Here is a 20,687-nt window from a genome sequence, read left to right as displayed (position 1 = left end):
AAATAATACCCCAGTGCAGATATCGGAGGAGGACTCGGACTACGGTGAGCTGTCCGCCGACGAATCCCTCCAAGAACAGATGGAGGACGACTCTGGCATCGGAAGCGCCGACGAGAGTGACTGGCAGGATCGGGTGGAGTCGTGCTCCCAGTTGAATGCCCTCCGTGAAGAGGAGGAGATAGTCCTGGAGCAAGAATACCTGCTGGGAGTGCCGAAATGGACGGACGTACGGGGAGAGGATCGAGATGCCGTGGGAGGACCCGTTCCAGAGGAAGACATGGGACCTTTGGAGATGCGACAGATGGTGGTTGTTGCCCGGGAGGAAACGGATGCCCCGGAGGATTCCACTGTTGGGTGGTGGTCGGTACCACACCCTGAAGACAGGGACGATGCCACAGACGATCTGAAAGGCCAGGAGTGGGTGACTATTGTCCCCGTGGAAGAAGAGTCCCCTTGGTGGCCAACGTCGAGCGACCGTGAGGAGATGCCACTCCCCCAGAGGATCCGCCGATGGAGGTCAGGAGGTAAGAAGAGGAACCCGGAGCTGGAGGTGGAAAGTTGTGGGGTCACAGCCCGTCCGGGCTGGGCCCTCGAACACAACCTCGCCGGCGGGACCTCGGAATTCCCTGACCCGCGGACAAGGGACGTCGTGGAGACCTTTGTAGGGACTACAAAGGAAAAAGGGGGGGGAAAATGTGGGAATGTGTCCTGTTTTACAGGACGCATTCCAGCTGCAGCAGCCAGGGCGCCTGTGTCCCCTGCGGGTCAACGTCGCTGACAGCGCTGGGACAGCTTGTCTGTCCCCAGCGCCTGTCAGTGTGTGGCGGCGGGTGTCTGGTGCAGGGATTACCCTTTTCCCTGCACCGGACCAGAGGCTGCGGGGGCATTTGAATGTTGGCGCCCTCCGGGAGCCAATCGCGGCTCCCGGAGCGGCAGCCAATTGGAGAGGGGCGCGGCGAGCCAATCGGCGCTCGCCGCGTCATAGGCCCCGCCCCCGGCGTCTGACGTCAGACGCCGGGCGGGAGCCTGAAGATAGGTCCGCGCGCAGGAGCGCGAAGAGGAGAGACGCCGCCGGGAGAAGACGCCGGGCCGCGCCGAAGAGCGGTGAGGAGGTCCTGAGGCCGCGGAAGAGGCCAGAAGACGTCGGCCTGCGGGAAGAAGATGTCCAGCGGCGGCTGGACGCGGCGAGGAGACGGCGGCGCCGCTGGCCAGCACGGGCCAGTGGCAGAAGAGCTCATCCAGGCCGAGAAGCGCTGCAGTGGTGGGAAGCAATTGAGCTGTGCAGTTCCCCACTGCAGCCTTCTCCACCGCAGGTAGGCCCTTCTAAGGTGCCCCCCCTTCTCTCCTCCCTAGACCACCGGGTGTTCGGGCATTAGGCCCGTGGGCACAGTCAGGCCCTCCCGGCCTGTGGGCACGTAGTCAGGCCCTCCCGGCCTCTGGGCACATAGTCGGGCCCTCCTGGTCCGTGGGGGCATTTAGTCGGGCCCTCCTGGCCCGTGGGGCATTTAGTCGGGCCCTCCTGGTCCGTGGGGCATTTAGTCGGGCCTTCCTGGCCCGTGGGGCATTTAGTCGGGCCCTCCTGGTCCGTGGGGCATTTAGTCGGGCCCTCCAGGCCCGTCGGCCACGCATAGTCGGGGGACCCCCCCGGCCCGTGGCCCAGATAGGCAGGCACTAGGCCTGGGGGCACAGGTTGGGCACTAGGCCCGTAAGGATAGTCAGGCCAGGGCCTGTGGCAGCGGTTAGGCGGGCATTAGGCCTGAGGGGCACATCAGGCAATAGGCCTGTGGGACATTAGAGGGCATTAGGCCCTAGTGTATTCTGGCCAATTAGGTAAACAGGTGACGCTGGGTACTAGGCCCAGGTCACCCAACGGGTGACAAGTTAGGCGGGCGCTAGGCCCGTGGGTGAAGTCAGGCCTCCGGCCTGGGCGCAGTCAGGGGGCGCTAGGCCCAGCGAGTTAGTACCCCCAAGGTGAATAAAGGTGGCACTGGGCATTAGGCCCGGGCCACCCGGAGGTGTTTAGGTGGGCAGGCTGTGTGGCGCCCACCCCCTTTCCAGCGGTAGGGATTAAAAGGGACAACACCGTTTTATGTTGTACTCCGTGATGTATGTTGTTACCTTGCAGGGCAAAGTGTCTGTTTGTTTTAAGTTTGTGCATAGTTGTGTTGCACCACTCACACGAGCTAGTTTGAGGGCTCTGTTTATGTAGCTAGTGCAGCGGACGCACACTAGGGTAGTTCTAGGCCCTGCACGGCTGTTTGTTTGTTTGCCTCCTTACAGGGACCTGTAAGTGGAGAAGATCGGAGTGCAAGACTTGTGACGGTGAGTAGCATCCGTGTACGTTTGTCCCTTTGTCTGTCCCCGAGCGCCGGAATAGGGATTGCTCACGGACGTGAGAATCACCTTCATCACACTACGCGCGTGAGTGCGAGTGTGTGAATGCTGGGTGGCTGAGGCTTTGTGCCAGTGATGACCTTTCACCCAACCGGTGAAGGTCGCGGTCACCCCTGGGGTATCCCCTATTCCAGTGGAAGAAGGGTTGATACCCCCTTTAAGGTAAACTATTCTCTCCTCAGCTCGGTCGTCGGTCAGCTCCGAGAGGGAATCGCTGTGTCCGGATCCGATTGAAGATTGCCAGGTCCGTTGAAGGTTCCGGTACCTGAAGGTGAGAGAGAGCGGCGCCTGGTGAGTACCGAGACTACACCTGCACGGCAGCAGGCACCACCACACGCGCAGCCGCACCTCTTACACTATTGCACTATAATCAGGGGCGGATTTGCAACAAAAAGCAGCCCTGGAAAATTTTGTACTAGTGGCCCCACATGGGCAGCACCAGAGGTGTAAGGTCTAGCCATGGGCCATGGCAGCAGCACCCTCCCACCAAGACTTTCCAGATAGTGGGCATGTCCAGCATTAAGAGGGAAGTTAAAAAGAAATAAAATATTATATTATATTATATTATACACTTTCAGAATTTAGGAAGCTATATAATTCTTTAGAAAGATATATTTTCTTGCTTATTACATTAACCGTTTCCCAATCACTATTCACTCAATCTTATATGTCAGCCAAGCAGGCAGACAGAGCATACACTGACTAGATCATCTGCAATCACAGGCTACGTGGCAAAGTTATTTTCATATATGCAAATTATTTAGCATCTTATTCATTATGTCTATAAAAAGGACCACGTGTCCTCAAACAAAACAGGCCCCACAGGTGCGTCGGCCCACCGGGAATCTTCCCTGTAGACCCTATGGCCAATCCACCTCTGACTATAATGTAACATACTTGTCAGTGATTATTAGGATGACCATCATGGTTACAGTCAGCAGAAGAGTGACAGCAAAGTCAAATAGATCTGTAAATGGCCACAAAGTGATGACAACAAGGCAAGCAGTATTTACTCAAATGAACAGCCCAACACCCGGAATGACATGGCCATGCGGGACCTGCAGCTGACATTTGTGTCCCTATGGAAACAGCGACATCTCCAGACTGCAACGTTGGGAGAGCTGGTATTGTGCGGCTACCTCAGTGTGTGTGTGTGTGTCACACCGCTGCACGGTGCACTGTGTGTGAGTGACTGTATAACTGTCTGTGTGTCACTGTGTCAGGCGGCTACTACCAGAGCAGCAGCAGCACACACACTGACACAGCAGCAGCAGCAGCACCGTACCATGAGAGCAGACAGAAGAAGGCGGGCTCTGCCAGGCTGCTCGCTGCGTCTCATTGGCTGCACGCTGTGGGCTGGGACAGGCTGAGCCAATGGCAAATGTCCGTGAGCTCAGTAATGCAGCATGAGCCTGGTCTTCCCATCCCTAGGAGTCTATTGTAACTGGGAGCAGCAGCAGCGGCGGCCAGGAGCAGCACAAAGAGCGCACTGCACTGCTCATCACTGCAGCACACACTGCACCGCACACTGCACTGCTCACTGCATCCCACACTGTGCACCATGAGCACCAGCATCAGGTACAAGAGCAAGCTGCTGAAGACAGGTGAGATGGAGAGCCCCTGGGTGTTGGAGGGGGGAGCCCGTGTGATCACATCCCTGACCTGTCTGTTTCCTCTCTTCTCTCCTGCTGGATTCCCTGCGGCCTCCCGGGACCCTCACAGACGAGAAGGAGGTAAGAGCCCCGTCATTCCTGCGTTATGTGTGGCTGTCACTACTGGCTCCTCTGTGTGACTGCTCAGCAATGCTGTGTGGGGTAGCTGCTGCTGTCACTGTGAGCCGGTTACTGCATAACTGGACCAATCATGTCCAGCAGTCTCTCCCAGCACATTGCAACATGCTATTATCCCGGCACTGGTACCCTAATGCCCCATCCCATGGTAAATATGGCATGCGTATAATGCGCCCACCACCCTCACTGTTACTAACCACCTCCATTCTAGCACAGGCAAGTCTGGAAAAACATGCAACCCTTCATTATATTAGTAATAATAAAATGTAAGTGTTGAACTGACGTCATGCTGTGGGTGGTGTGACCTCATTTCGTCTTTTTATGGCTTATTTCTAATAACATATTGCATGGGTGAGGGGAAGATGTCTTCTGGATGAGGATTTAACTCGTTCATCATCTGTAAGGGGAGGGGGATCAGGATGGGAGGGATTCAAAGGATAACATTCCAAGGATCACACATCCTTGTATACACACTGCAAGTGCCCAATAATGGCCCTTCCCTAGTAATAAAAAGGTGCAATGCGAGTGCCTAGCCTGGTACAGCAGCGGGCACACAGTAGGGGCACATTACTAAAAGAAGCACAAGGAAGTCGCTATATATGCACATATATAACTTGATTTCAGTAATAAACCACACTGTGATATGTTTTCTGTACAGCATCACACTATAAGAATGCGCTTATTTAGAGTGATGGAATGGCCTATTTAGCTAAATCAGAAGATGTGGATGCAAGCACTTATTTATTACATTCACATACATTTTCTATCTCGTTTTACAATACTGGTGTTAAAGTGCTTGAAATCTGCTGCTAATATAATGCACAGTGTTGAAAAAAAAAAAAGCCAGATCATTTCTCATTTGCAGGAATGTGGGCCCTTCAGCTATATCACTCATTACTAATAGAATGGATGGGATCAGAACAAGGGATGTTGGGTACTAAACTCCCTGTAGCAAAGACACACATTAGTTATCCAGTATTGTAACACTTTGGGGCCTGCGGTACATAGTATAGCTTTTAGGGCCTGTCCTTGCAGTGCCTTTATGGCCTTAGACGGAGAACCACTGTATGCCTTGTGTTTTTCCTAATAATTATTAGTTTTTTTTAATGTTCCTGTAAATTAACTAAATTAATCAGTGTTGTGTCAGGGTAACCCTTTAGGTGCATTTCTTTTCTTTTTTGCTTTTAGACAGGTGCATGCATACTGCAGACTCACAGCCAGTATATGGTGTTACATGGGTGTCTTTGTTGTTGTACAGATTTGTGTGTATAAACAGGGAACTTATTGCATACACTGGCATAGTGCATGGCAGAGACACAGATATGTGTCTGTGTCTAATCAGGGAGGTTCTAGGTGGTGTAAACTGGCTGATCACTTGGGATTTGTAATATTGAAATATCATTTGGGATTTGATATCTATGGTGATAAATGGTCTTATATTGCAAAATCAGTATATTTATCTGTGAATGACTGAAACATTCTTTGTAAAGTGCTACACATTATGTGTATGCTATATGGATAACTGTAAAAAAAACCCATATATATATATATATATATATATATCTATAGTAATGTTCAAGACAAAGTACTTCCTCTTTCAAATGTATGTTTTTACTTATCAAGACACAATTAACAATCATCCAGACATCACCAGTTCCTAGAATTGGAACAAGTGCAGCTCAGCATTTCAGGTGGAGGTGCTACTTGGACCACCATATAGGACGGTAACTTTTAACTTGGTGTATGAATACCATGCTGAGGAGAAAATATATCTGCAATGATTTAAGAGTCATTAATCTGGAAAGGGTTATTAGGCTATTTAAAAATAAAAACATGAAGTTCATCGTTCTTAAGTAAGATATATTATATGCAACAGAGAACACTGAAGAAAGTTGGCAATCTTCCCAGGAGTGGTCAACCCAGAAAAATAACCCAAATATCAGAGTTTATGATATTTCTACCAAGACCCTAAAAACGACATCAAGAGATCTACCTGCAAACGGATGCCATCAAATATCAATGACCAATACCAATGTAAGGAGTAGTGGACCTGAATTCTACAATTAGGATTTAACAGACTGATGCTGTCATACAGAAGTCATGAGTTGTACTCAGTTTTTCACACATGGCGTCTTCCAATTGGCTTATTATTGCTGAATAAAGAATGAGAAAGTCACACCTGCTCAGTAATTTGCCACAGGAGATTAAATTCATCACATTTATGACTCAGTGAGATGTAGATAATTGACGATTTTGTTATGATTTGTAAAAACACAGATTTGAACTTATTCTACCCCAGTTGAAAAAGGGTATTTATGAATGCTTGAAGAGAGAGAAAATTGTTAGAGATAAAGTGCCAGCCAGTCAGCTTCTGCCTTACATTTTGCAGACTGATGGGGGGGGGGGGGGGGGGGGGGGGGGGGGGTGCAGTCCAAATAGGTATGATGAAACATTGGGAGCTAAGATTTTTCACCGATATTTCTTTTACAGAGTATGCAATTAGATCTCCCGTAAACAATTTTTTTGTGTGCGAAAACACAGGTTTAGTGAAACCTCTGTGTTTTCACCGTCGCAGACCCGAAAAGCCAGCACTTATCGGGGATGTTGTTTCACCTGCCTGTAGCCGTAGCGACCCCTTCAGTCAGCGCCCCTCGCCCATGGCCGCAGCAGCCAGGGGCGGCACGGAGGGCCCCTGGAAGCCGGCAATTAGCCCCGTGACCCACATCCGCTCCTCTTCATCCGCCCCGGGTGACCCGGCCAGTCAGGGGCCATGTGATGGGGAACCAGATCTGTCACTACTTTCAGGGGAGTCGGAGAAGTCAGGGGAGCCGATGCAGATAACACAATCCTATCGGGCTAATAGGATGTCCTGCGGGTAATTGGATATCCCAGTGTGTTTGAAAAATGACACTAAGGGGGACATTTACTAAGCAGTGATAAGAGCAGAGAAGGGAGCCAGTGGAGAAGTTGCCCATGGCAACCAATTAGCACTGAAGTAACATCTATAATTTGCATACTATAAAATGATACAGAGCTGCTGATTGGTTGATGGGGCCACTTCTCCACTGGCTCACTTCTCCGCTCTTATCACTGCTTAGTAAATGTCCCCCTTAATAGGAGCTAATTCGTTAGTACTTTATCGCTCACAATTTTTTTCTCCTAGCTTTGATAAATACCCCCCTACATGTTATTATCCAGTGTAGGGGTCTCAAGCTTGTTTACTTATGTCATGACTACTACTATTCTATGTTGGGAAACCATTGCCACTTGTGGCACTGCAATATCATGGCTTGATGGAGTGACAGTGTTTGTTGTGCAAGTAGCTGGCAAATTTAGGATAAGAACTGAGCAAACAGTTTATATATCTGTCAGTGACAGCCAAAGCAGTGTTATCATTGGACTCATTACAGCTCTCCCAGTTATTGGTGGGTCAGTCAAAGTGGCTATTCCTGATAAGCCAGCTTGTTGTTTATCTGGCAGGACTGCATTAGACAACTGCCTGCCTGATTGTAGTACCTGGAGAGCAGCTGGGTAACACCTAGTCATTGAGAACTGTGCTGGGACATGTACGGGAACTCAGCCTGTAAAGTTCACGTTTACATTTATATCATCAGGAAAATTACTGGGTTGAGATGAGCCACTATTATGTTTATGCCTGTAACAATCATTAGTCATATTCAGTGAGACAGTATATTTGCATATTAATTCATATACGTTATGTATGGTAAAAGGTGTTGTGTATGCAAGTATTGGGCTTATCTTCAGAATGGTTCATGTTGAATGGTGTACTGTTTTGGGCACTTATCTACAGCTCACAGTGTCAAACTGGAAAATTATGTATTGGATATTGGCCCTCATTCCGAGTCGTTCGCTCGGTATATTTCATCGCATCGCAGTGAAATTCCGCTTAGTACGCATGCGCAATATTCGCACTGCGACTGCGCCAAGTAATTTAACAATGAAGATAGTATTTTTACTCACGGCTTTTTCTTCGCTCCGGCGATCGTAATGTGATTGACAGGAAATGGGTGTTACTGGGCGGAAACACGGCGTTTCATGGGCGTGTGGTTAAAAACGCTACCGTTTCCGGAAAAAACGCAGGAGTGGCCGGAGAAACGGAGGAGTGTCTGGGCGAACGCTGGGTGTGTTTATGACGTCAAACCAGGAACGACAAGCACTGAACTGATCGCAGATGCCGAGTAAGTCTGAAGCTACTCTGAAACTGCTAAGTAGTTTGTAATCGCAATATTGCGAATACATCGGTCGCAATTTTAAGAAGCTAAGATTCACTCCCAGTAGGCGGCGGCTTAGCGTGTGTAACTCTGCTAAAATCGCCTTGCGAGCGATCAACTCGGAATGAGGGCCCTTATCTTAGTGATCCAGCGTAGAGCCAAATTAAAAGAATACCTTCCATACAGTATAAAGGTGCATACAAGCGGTGAGATTTTGACTATAGGCCAGTTTTAACTATGCGATTTCCCTTGATCTCCCCGGCTGGGAGCCCAGAACCACCAATTTTGACTATATGTACTTGCGATTTTGACTAAGTGCGATTTTGGCTGTGGCCGATTCTGACAGCTCTAGATTGTACACAATATAGTGAACATTGCCATGCCAGCACAGTCTATTTACTGACCTTGTGAGACCGCGCATCGGCATCGCAAGGTGTATACACACGGTGAGATATGTATTTATGTATCCTATGTTTCCAGTTAGGTGAAGGTTGGCAAGTTTTTGGTTGGACAGCAATGCAAATAAATGGCCTGTTATATGACAATGGGCAGAATGTACTAACCTTGCGATGCACATCCCGCCACACATCGCACCGATAATAATCGCATATGCACTAATGTATGCGATTTGTATCTCAAATGGACAGCTCTCCCAATAAGAGCTGTCCTTTGCGATGCACTCCGGTTCCTGGACTTACTGCGTTTATAACCCGGGAGTACATCTGCGCATGTGCAGAAGGATGCAGCGTCTGCTGAGCATGCTGGGAGGGATCCGATCATTTTAAAAGGTTCACAGGGGGAGCTAATTATTTCACTTGTGATTCTATGAGGAGCGCTGGAAACATGAACTGTGTGGGGTCCTCAGGACTGAGTTTGAGAACCTGTTATCGGGCAGGGATGGGGAAGCTTCGTCCCACCAGCTGTTGTTGAACTACACATCCCAGCATGCCCTGCAACAGTTTTAGTATGGCCAAAACTGTAGCAAGGCATGCTGGTATGTGTAGTTCAACAACAGCTGGAGGGCCGAAGGTTCCCCATCCCTGTTATCGGGTAACGCTAGCAATGGTTGGCGTTCCCCCCCCCCCCAACGCATCGGAGCTCCGGCGTTAAGGCTTTAGTACATTTAGAAATGCAATAAAAACCCAGAGAACTGTGTTTTTGCCACATTTCTGCTTTAGTACATCCCGCACAACATGTTTTCAACAACAGAGAATCACCTGATGCTCAGTCTACCAAATTATTTGTAATTAATGGTCCCTACATCTATCTTCTAATTTAATTTATTCCAGATGCAAACAGAAAAAAAGGCTAAAATGGCTTTTTGAAAGTAAAACGGAAATGTCTCATGTAAACTGGATAATTTTTCTTTTTTTCAGTATTATTTTTTTAAATAATTTCCTGTTCATAAATTACATTTGAAACTAAATATTTTTTCAATTCCATTTAGCATATATTTCTCCAAGAGTGCATTTCCTGTGATTTGAATGAAAATATTTAATATGGTAAAAAAAAAGTTACATTTGAAACATAGAGAACTGTTTCAATCATTATTAGTGGGAAAAATATGCAAAATTAGCAAATCTGGATGGGAGGCTGCAAGGAAGTTCTGGCTGTAACGTGACCACACAGCTGAGGCCCAGAAATTGCTGAGCGCTCTGGTTGTTGCACTGAAGAACATCTTGGGAATGCTTCAGTGCCAATCATCATCTTGTAAAAGCAAGAGTGACCCAGGGGGCAATTCCACTCCTGCTCCACTTGGCAGTCCTCCCATGTCTCCAGTGCAAAAGACATGGTAACAACCACCAGGTAACCATCTGTTTCAAATATTTCACAGTATTTGTGTCTTTGTGACCTCAAAGGGTCATTTACAAACTGAACAAAATGGAGACTCGCACGGCTTCATTTGTCTTAAGTGCTATTATTTGTCTTCCAAAAACATTTTAACGTGTAGACCCACTTCGTAGTCCGTGGAGGCCCAGTTTTGCACTTTACTTGTTTGTGACTTCACCTAAAAATGTGCATGTAGAATGGGAGAAACATAATTTTATTGGGGTTACGGTCGTTAGTTCGACACAACTTAGGTCAACACTCCACTGAAGGTCGACAGTGCCATTAGGTCGACATGCATTAGTTCAACATGTACTAGGTCGACAGGTCAAAAGGTTGACTTGAGTTTTTCACATTTTTTTTTGGGGGGGGGGGATTTTTTCCATACGTAACAATCCACGTGGACTACGATTGGAATGGTAATCTGCGAGGGGACACGGTGCACTAATTTGGGTTCCCCGTCACTTTACGGAGAAAACGACACAAAAAACAGTCAAAAACCTCATGTCGACCTTTTGACCTGTCGACCTAGTACATGTTGACCTAATGCCCATGTCGACCTAATGGCAATGTAGCCCTTCAGTGGTGACCTAATGAGTGTCGACCTAAGTTGGGTCAACCCAACGACCCATACCCCTTTAATGTCCATCCTCAATAGTGCTTGGTTTAACTTAATTTATTATTTCAATTAATAATGAGAATGAGAAAATACCCAGACTGTATTGTACACATTCTATTAAATTGAGCAATTTTTCAACAAAGACAGGTGTGGTAATGACAACAGCTAATGTTGGATGCCTGCTTATTGCCTTACTCTGTAGTCACTTGCTCACTGATTACAGGCTGGCCTGTTACAGTCACCATCACATATAAATTAGTCACATAGCATGACATGGCTTTTTATAATAAAATACTCTATAAAACATTCACTTGTAAAATATAGCAATCAGTCCTTACTTTTATTAGTGCAATTTAGGTGAATCCGTGAATAAATGACTTGGGAAGCATGCAATAAATGGTTGTTATTGCATGCTTTCCAGCATTTGAAGCAGACTGTGCACAATGTTACAGTACAATATCCTCCTCTCAGATGGCAGCAGTGTGAGCCACTACCGCTATGGCACCCACTGTCCAATATTCCACAAACCCATAGGTCAGTAAAGGGCATGGCTCACTGTCTGCACTGGGCAGGGATGTTTGAGTTACAAGACAAGGAGTCCACTAATGTCTGTGCAGAGTGTAGGGAAATTGTATTATGACCATGTCCAGTGGCCATGTCATATTGGGTACGTAATAGTGTTCTATGTCTGCATAGAGTGTATTATAATCATGTCAGCAGGGACTTTTTAAGTATATAATGCGGCTGTGTGTAATGGTGGTGCTTATGCCCCCCTCATATGTGACGAGGAGAGAGTGATATGGAAAAATATATTATAAGTGGAGAGTGGGGAAGCCATATGTTAAATGTCCTCTAACTATTTAGTAAATCGAGCCCTTTGACTTCACCCGAAACCAGCTTAAAAAATACATGAGTAGCGTTAAGTTTAATAACGAGCTCCTTCCCTTCGGGTTGGGTATGATTTGCTGACGTTCTGGATGCCGGCGGTCATAATACCGATTGTTGCATCATGATGATGAAAATCCCAACAGGGGAAGGTAAGTATATTTACCTTCACCCCCCCGGCCCCCTAACCCTTCCTTTCTGTAGCCTAAACCTAACCCTCCCTGGGGAGGGGGTGCCTAAACCTAACCCCCTCCCCTTCTCCACAGCCTAACCCTAACCCCCCCAGTGCGCAGCCTAAACCCGCCGCGGCTTACCTCTCTGGCATGACGTTGACTGGTCATTCGGGATTCTGGCTGTCAGAAGACCCTATTCTGGATGCCGGTGTCGGGATGCCCCTTCCCTTTGTCTAGCCCCATCATAAACCTATTGTTCCTACATTTTTGCCACAGATCCCATAATTGCATTTATAACCCCATATTTAATAAAGATATTTCATATTAAGTGTGTAGTCCCCCTTGTTCATACGTTTTATGAATAAACATCATATTACATTAACACCCTACATGTAGCTCAACCAATTCCTATATTGCATAAATAGGCCCCACTGACTTTTACGCCACATTTAGTTATACTACACAATTATGAAGTGTAATATAACTGTATTAATGTTATGTTTTCCTGTATAACAGTAATATCAGTAAATTACTTTTTAAATGGACCTAAAATAAGTTACGCAGACTCACAACTGCTCTTAGAACTACCTCACTTTGCTCTCACCACTGAAGTTACCCAATTCAAATGGATGACTTTACCATAAAAGCAGTACTCCAAAAAATCACTCCATAGGGTGTAATGACTTCTTAGATGGGTGGTAAGCAAACTGGGTGCCGTGGGCACTTGCAGGTATGCAACAGGTTTTTTGTTCCAGGACCAAATCAAATTATTTATGGTATATGTGATAGGCAATAACCAGTGTCTGTTAGTCATAAAATATGTGGGCAAACAGAAGTGCAACCCTGTTCCACCACATAACTGAACCTAAGGTTGTCATGTAAGCACAATTTACTTAATTTAATCATTTTTGTGGAATTTCTCAATATGAAATTTTTGGCCTAGGGGTGCCAAGTAAAGAAAAAATGCTATTAGTCTTGGACAATGTAATTCAAGAAAGTTTGGGACCTACTCTTAGAATACAATCCTATAAGGCATAGTTGCCAAATTGTCTTAAACTACAGGCATAATGTCAGATATTTATTCGGCCTGAGTATTAATATTGATAAGTTACACAAAACTCTTTTTAGTGTATGTTATATAGAACTATATTGGGGATGCGGATGCTGTAAAAATACCGGTTGTCGGGATCGCGGCGTTCAGTAGACAGATGCCGGAATCCCGACAGCTGGCATTTTATCAACGGGCGGAATACCGACACCCGCCCATAATTCCCACTCGGTTGGTGGGTCCACGCCACCAACCAAGTGGGAATAGAACCTGTGGTGAGAGAAGCATGCCACCGGGCCCGATGCCTGGCGAGAAGACTCACTGTCTCGCTCCCGTTATTCTGCCAGACGGCATGTCGCTGTCGGATACTGACAGCCGGCATCCCGTCTGCCGGTATTACATACCGGATCCCTATATTATGTTGGTTAGGTATAGCTTCCTATGTCTCATGTTTGCAGAGTGTGATAGATGTGTCATGGTTTGTATATTTAGTGTCCAATATCTAATGTATGTAGTGTATAATAGAGTTACAGTATCAACATGTCCAGTGGTCATATCATGTTGGGTAGTTGTGTCCTGTGTCTGTCCTCATTGTAACGGAATAGTATTGTGATAGTGTCTAATGGTCAGGACATGTTGGGTAGGTATAGTAAGTGTCCTATGTCTGTATAGAATGCAATGGGATGGTCTACCCAGCAGTATACGGCAGTATAATGTTCCTGGAAATTATTTTCAAATTATATAGTATTATAATATATGTTTTTGCCTTGTCACTGTGCTACTATGCAGATGTTCAAACTCATAGTCATGCAACATTATTATAACCTTTCTGACAGTTGCTTGGGGCAGCCTGGGATGCCAGCAGTAACATGTTTTCCAGCCTATCACCTCTTGTATGTTGTTGCAGCGTATAATGACCGATTATTTAACCATTTTTACAACAAAGAATCTTAATTTACAAACACTATCTAGCTGACTACAACATTTATATATCAAATAGCCTTGTTTTGTATTTACATAGTGTTATATACTGTATATGGTGTGTATGTGTATATATCTATATCTATATATATCTATATATATATATATATATATATACACTGCTCAAAAAAATAAAGGGAACACTAAAATAACACATCCTAGATCTGAATGAATGAAATATTCTTATTAAATACTTTGTTCTTTACATAGTTGAATGTGCTGACAACAAACTCACACAAAAATGATCAATGGAAATCAAATTTATTAACCCTTGAAGGTCTGGATTTGGAGTCACACTCAAAATTAAAGTGGAAAAACACACTACAGGCTGATCCAACTTTGATGTAATGTCCTTAAAGCAAGTCAAAATGAGGCTCAGTAGTGTGTGTGGCCTCCACGTGCCTGTATGACCTCCCTACAATGCCTGGGCATGCTCCTGATGAGGTGGCGGATGGTCTCCTGAGGGATCTCCTCCCAGACCTGGACTAAAGCATCCGCCAACTCCTGGACAGTCTGTGGTGCAACGTGGCTTGGTGGATGCAGCGAGACATGATGTCCCAGATGTGCTCAATTGGATTCAGGTCTGGGGAACGGACGGGCCAGTCCATAGCATCAATGCCTTTGTCTTGCAGGAACTGCTGACACACTCCAGCCACATGATGTCTAGCATTGTCTTGCATTAGGAGGAACCCAGGGCCAACCGCACCAGCATATGGTCGCACAAGGGGTCTGAGGATCTCATCTCGGTACCTAATGGCAGTCAGGCTACCTCTGGCGAGCACATGGAGGGCTGTGCGACCCCCCAAAGAAATGCCACCCCACACCATTACTGACCCACTGCCAAACCGTTCATGCTGGAGGATGTTGCAGGCAGCAGAACGTTCTTCTTGGCGTCTCCAGACTCTGTCACGTCTGTCATATGTGCTCAGTGAGAACCTGCTTTCATCTGTGAAGAGCACAGGGCGCCAGTGGCGAATTTGACAATCTTGGTGTTCTCTGGCAAATGCCAAACGTCCTGCACGGTGTTGGGCTGTAAGCACAACCCCCACCTGTGGACGTCGTGCCCTCATACCACCCTCATGGAGTCTGTTTCTGATCGTTTGAGTAGACACATGCACATTTGTGGTTTGCTGGAGGTCATTTTGCAGGGCTCTGGCAGTGCTCCTCCTGTTCCTCCTTGCACAAAGGCGGAGGTAGCGGTCCTGCTGCTGGGTTGTTGCCCTCCTACGGCCTCCTCCACGTCTCCTTATCTACTGGCCTGTCTCCTGGTAGCGCCTCCATGCTCTGGACACTTCGCTGACAGACACAGCAAACCTTCTTGCCACAGCTCGCATTGATGTGCCATCCTGGATGAGCTGCACTACCTGAGCCACTTGTGTGGGTTGTAGGGAGGTCATACAGGCACGTGGAGGCCACACACACTACTGAGCCTCATTTTGACTTGTTTTAAGGACATTACATCAAAGTTGGATCAGCCTGTAGTGTGTTTTTCCACTTTAATTTTGAGTGTGACTCCAAATCCAGACCTCCATGGGTTAATAAATTTGATTTCCATTGATAATTTTTGTGTGATTATGTTGTCAGCACATTCAACTATGTAAAGAACAAAGTATTTAATAAGAATATTTAATTCATTCTGATCTTAGTGTTCCCTTTATTTTTTTGAGCAGTATATATATATATATATATATATATATATATATATAGTACTGTGCAAAAGCTTTAGGCAGGTGTGGAAAAGATGCTGCAAAGTAAGAATGCTTTCAAAATAGAAGTGTTAATAGTTTATTTTGATAATTTAACAAAATGCAAAGTGAATGAACAGAAGGGAAATCTAAATCAAATCAATATTTAGTGTGACCGCCCTTTGCCTTCAAAGAAGCATCAATTCTTCTAGGTACACTTGTACACAGTTTTTGAAGAAACTCAACAGGGAGGTTGTTCCAAACATCTTGGAGAACTAACCACAGATTTGTGGATGTAGGCTTGCTCAAATCCCTTCTGTCTCTTTGCTGAGTTCCTTCAAAAACTGTGTACAAGTCTACCTAGAGGAATTCGTGCTGTTTTGCTGTTTTGAAGGCAAAGGGTGGTCACACCAAATAATGGTGGTCATTCCGAGTTGTTAGCTCGTTGCCGTTTTTCGCAACGCAGCGATTAGATGGAAAATGCGCATGTGCATGGTACGCAGCGCGCATGTGCTAAGTTATTTAACACAAAACTTAGTAGTTTTGCTGGTGTTCGTGCAACGCTTTTCAGTCGCACTGCTGATCGGTGAGTGATTGACAGGAAAGGGGCGTTTCTGGGAGGTAACTGAGCGTTTTTTGGGAGTGTGCTAAAAAACGCAGGCGTGCCAGGGAAAAACGCGGGAGTGTCTGGAGAAACGGGGGAGTGGCTGGCCGGACGCAGGGCGTGTTTGTGATGTCAAACCAGGAACTAAATGGACTGAGGTGATCGCAATCTAGGAGTAGGTCTGGAGCTACTCAGAAACTGCAAGGAATTATTTAGTAGCAGTTCTGCTAATCTTTCGTTCGCTATTCTGCTAAGCTAAGATACACTCCCAGAGGGCGGCGGCCTAGCGTGTGCACTGCTGCTAAAAGCAGCTAGCGAGCAAACAACTCGGAATGAGGGCCATTGATTTGATTTAGATTTCTGTTCAGTTCATTCACTTTGCATTTTGTTATTTGATAATAAAGGACAGTGATTTAATGTGTTCAACATGTTGTCCCTCTTGGTTAACACAAATTTGAAGGCGCTGGATCCAATCGTCATACACTCGCAGAAGGATTTCCGAAGAAATGCTGGCACACACTTCTTCAATGCATTGCTGGAGATGATGTCTGTTTCTTATTTTCTCTGCATACACGAGTTGCTTTAAATGACCCCACAGATAAAAGTCAAGTGGTGTGAGGTCCGGTGATCTGGGTGGCCATTTCACAGAATCACGTCGGCCAATCCAGTGACCAGGAAATAGACCATCTAACCACTGACAAACAACTGCTCCGTAGTGTGGTGGAGCCCTATCCTGCTGAAAGTAACAGGGGAAGCTGCCATCTTCATTCAGAACAGAGGGGAACACCACTTCTTACAGCATTTCGAGGGACAACATGTTTAACACATTAAATTACTGTCCTTTATGGGGGAAAGTTCAGCCTTCAATTCCAACAAAAAAAGTGTTGCAACTGTTGAACCATAACTGATATTTCAAATCTGTTTGCAGCAATAAACTTTTCAGCAAATTCTGATGTTGTTTGACATGTTACACGACCCCCTTTCCATTTGAAAAAAATTAGATTCAAGATGACCGATTTCAAGATGGCGCCCATGTTTAGTACATACTTTAAAAGATAGCCCACCTCACCCATACCTTACTGGAGTATTCAGTTTTCCCATTTCCTGCACAGTTTTTGAAATAAAAGGGTGTACTGCGACTTTTGAATCACCCTGTATATCTCTGAAAAAGTAAAACCAAATAGCACCTCCTAGTGCAATGTGATACAGTTCAGACTGTTGATTCCACAGTAATTTGAAAGTGCATACACTACGTGTAATATTGAGGCAACTGTATGCCTTATGTGAGCCTTAAAAACCCATATAGGGTATTCTCAGTCCCAGATGCAGAGGCTGAACCCAGCCTTCAGAGACACCTCTCCAGTACAAGGAGTATAGAGAAATTAAGATAATATATGGTGTGGTAACTTTTAAAAACACTTATTTATATAAAAACACTGTAACTATACATTTAGTTCCATAAGTAACGCTTATCTGAATAGCAGTAGCGAGATAGCAGTCCTACGTGGAGCCAACCAACGGGCAATGCGTTTCATCCACTTTCAGTATTCTGGACTTTATCAGGAGGACTGCTATCTCAGCTATCCTTCTCAGCACCCCTTCTCCAAGTTGCTGTTTCTCCATGCTCCCAGCACACATTCTCCCAGTCTGATAATTAACTGTGTCGCCTTTTCAAATTTGACACGAATGGTCCAGGGACAGGTTAGGTTTGGGGGGTTTAAATTAGTGACCAAGGGGCTTTTCTATTTAAAGCCCACCCAAACCTGTCCTGTCCCTGGACCACTTGTAACATAAAACCACGCATTAAAGGCGACAAAACGTTTACACATAAGATGACTGATTCATTATACGAGTTCTGAGTGCCACTGCTTGAAACATAAATACAGAGGGATGCCAACCAGGATCCTATGCAGAGGGCACCGAGCAATTAAAGAGTGAGGAGACCTTCTGAGTGCCAGTATTGGGACTTTGTTTTTATATATACAGGTTGAGTATCCCATATCCGAAATGCTCGGGACCAGGAGCATTCCCGTTATGGGATTTTTCCAGATAATAGAATACAAAAATATATATATTTATTAGTACAGATATGACCTTACCTTAAATAAAGTAAAGATTTAGCAGTGATGTTTCGGAGAATCCAACTCCTTCCTCAAGTTTGAGTAAGTACAGTAGTTAGAAATATCACTGCTGAGAAATGCCACTGCCTATTTAGTATGTTTCCCTTATGGAAAGATTGAAGTATCTGACATAGCTAAATAATGAATGTGATGAAAACATGTAATGGTTAGCATGACTGCCTCACAGCACTGAGGTGGTTTCGGTATGAATGGTCGACAATGTTAAGGTCGACAGTCATTAGGTCGACCACTATTGGTCGACACTGACATGGTGCATGTTCAGCTGATGCGTTAATACATTTCTGAAGAATATCCACTGATGGTCAGATTTGGGTATCTTTATTTTCTACAATTTGTTATTAGTGCACTATTTAATAGGCAAGAGATCTAGGGCCTCATTCAGGTTTGTTAGCAAACCAAAAAGCTATCAATTGTGCAAATCCATATGGCACTGCAGGTGGGGAGATGTAACATGTGCAGAGAGAGTTAGATTTGGGTGGGGTGTGTTCAAACTGAAATCTAATTGCAGTGTAAAAATAAAGCAGTCAGTATTTACCCTGCACAGAAACAATATAACCCACCCAAATCTAAATCTATCTGCACATTACATCTGCCCCCCTGCAGTGCAACGTAGTTTTGCCCAATTGCTAACTTTTTTGTTTTGCTAACAAACCTGAATCACCCCCCTAGTTAGTAGCAATGATAGTGCTGTCGATAGAAAAGTTTTATATACCTAAAAAGAAACCAAATATAACATATAGCAGGACCCAGTTGTCATACTGCAAAGAGTAAAATTGCTACTAATACTTCTTTTATACCGAGGCGGATTACACCTGGGAGCCTGACACAAGTGCTTCCCGGACGCGACCCGTCTAAGACCCCTTTCCCACTTCAGATTCCAACCCGGCATATTGCGTTGGCGTTGCCGGTGACGCGGCAGGGTTAGCGCTTGGAGATCACATGATATCCAAGCGCCGCCCGTACATACACTGTGAACGGGAGCTGGGTCGATATGACCCGGCTTCCCGTTTACACAGCACAGCTTGTCGGGATGAACCCTTGTTCAACCATGCAAGCTACCCGACTTGGAATACCGGGTCATTTGACCCGGATTATTCCAACTGGGCCCTTTTACACCAAACAGCAACACGACCCGGATTATTCCAACTGGGCCCTTTCACACAAAACAGCAACACGGGTCATGCATGCTCATGTGCAATAACTCGTGTTACTAGCTGGCAGTGCAAAAGGGGTATAAGCAAAGCCGGATTAAGGCTTCGGGGGGGGACCCGGGGGACTTAAAACAAGGGGGCCCTAAGGTCTAAAATTTAATTCATTTTATATATATATATATATATATATATATATACATATACAACAAAAACCACTCAGACTGTCACTTGATCACATGGGGGCTTCTGTGCCCTCAGTACAGGGTGTATATAACAGCGGATCCCCCAATGCGGCACTCTGGACACGTGTGAAAGGCAGGTTTATGATGAATACATGTAAAAATTCACAGACGTTTCAGGGCTCGCATGCCCCTTCTTCTAAGTGACACACGTGTGTCACCTAGAAGAAGGGGCATGCGAGCCCCGAAATGTTGGTGCAAATAGATATATATGTATGTATGTGTATGTATATATATATATATATATATAGATATGTATGTATGTGTGTATATATATATATATATATATATATATATAGGCAAAAAAGTGGGAGCACTCACCAGTCTTCATTAAAGCAGAGGTTTATTTATAAATTCATACCAGACAGAGTAGTATCGACGTTTCGGTCCTCACTTGGACCTTTGTCAGGATTAATACATAATGAAAAGGACAGACATATATACCCAGTGTATGCCCACCCACCAATTAACAATAGCCAATCACAGTAAAATCCATTTTAACCATTTGAGAATCACACTAGTGGGTGGTCAAATGTTTACATTTAACACATACCGTAGCAAAAAGTGCAAGCTCACCTATAGATGTGTATGGCATCCCTGTGTCCATGAGGTCCCCATGCTGGGCGGCGTGCGTTCCACTGCCGCCATCATATATATATATATATATACGCTGCTCAAAAAATTAAAGGGAACACTGAAATAACACATCCTAGATCTGAATGAATGAAATATTCTTATTAAATACTTTGTTCTTTACATACCTGTAGTTGAATGTGCTGACAACAAAATCACACAAAAATTATCAATGGAAATCAAATTTATTAACCCATGGAGGTCTGGATTTGGAGTCACACTCAAAATTAAAGTGGAAAAACACACTACAGGCTGATCCAACTTTGATGTAATGTCCTTAAAACA

The 20,687-nt window shown here is 45.3% G+C and overlaps 1 protein-coding gene across 3 annotated transcripts in view; it reads left to right on the top strand.

Moving 5' to 3' along the window:
• The first annotated feature begins 3,755 nt into the window (after positions 1 to 3,755).
• The window catches only part of SEPTIN5 (septin 5), a 181,811-nt gene continuing 164,879 nt past the window's right edge, over positions 3,756 to 20,687 (top strand). Inside the window, exons 1-2 of one of the 3 annotated variants that reach the window (XM_063964758.1) lie at positions 3,756 to 3,998; positions 4,117 to 4,127. In XM_063964758.1, coding sequence (XP_063820828.1) covers positions 3,956 to 3,998; positions 4,117 to 4,127 — 54 coding nt within the window. In that variant the 5' untranslated portion in view covers positions 3,756 to 3,955. The remainder of the gene's footprint in view (positions 3,999 to 4,116; positions 4,128 to 20,687) is intronic. The other 2 variants (XM_063964761.1, XM_063964759.1) reach the window with 2 other exon arrangements.

Source organism: Pseudophryne corroboree, chromosome 1 (assembly GCF_028390025.1).
Source record: "Pseudophryne corroboree isolate aPseCor3 chromosome 1, aPseCor3.hap2, whole genome shotgun sequence".
Classification (NCBI taxonomy): domain Eukaryota; kingdom Metazoa; phylum Chordata; class Amphibia; order Anura; family Myobatrachidae; genus Pseudophryne; species Pseudophryne corroboree.
Note: the sequence above shows the minus strand (reverse complement) of the source record. Positions and strands in the feature narration are given on the sequence as shown.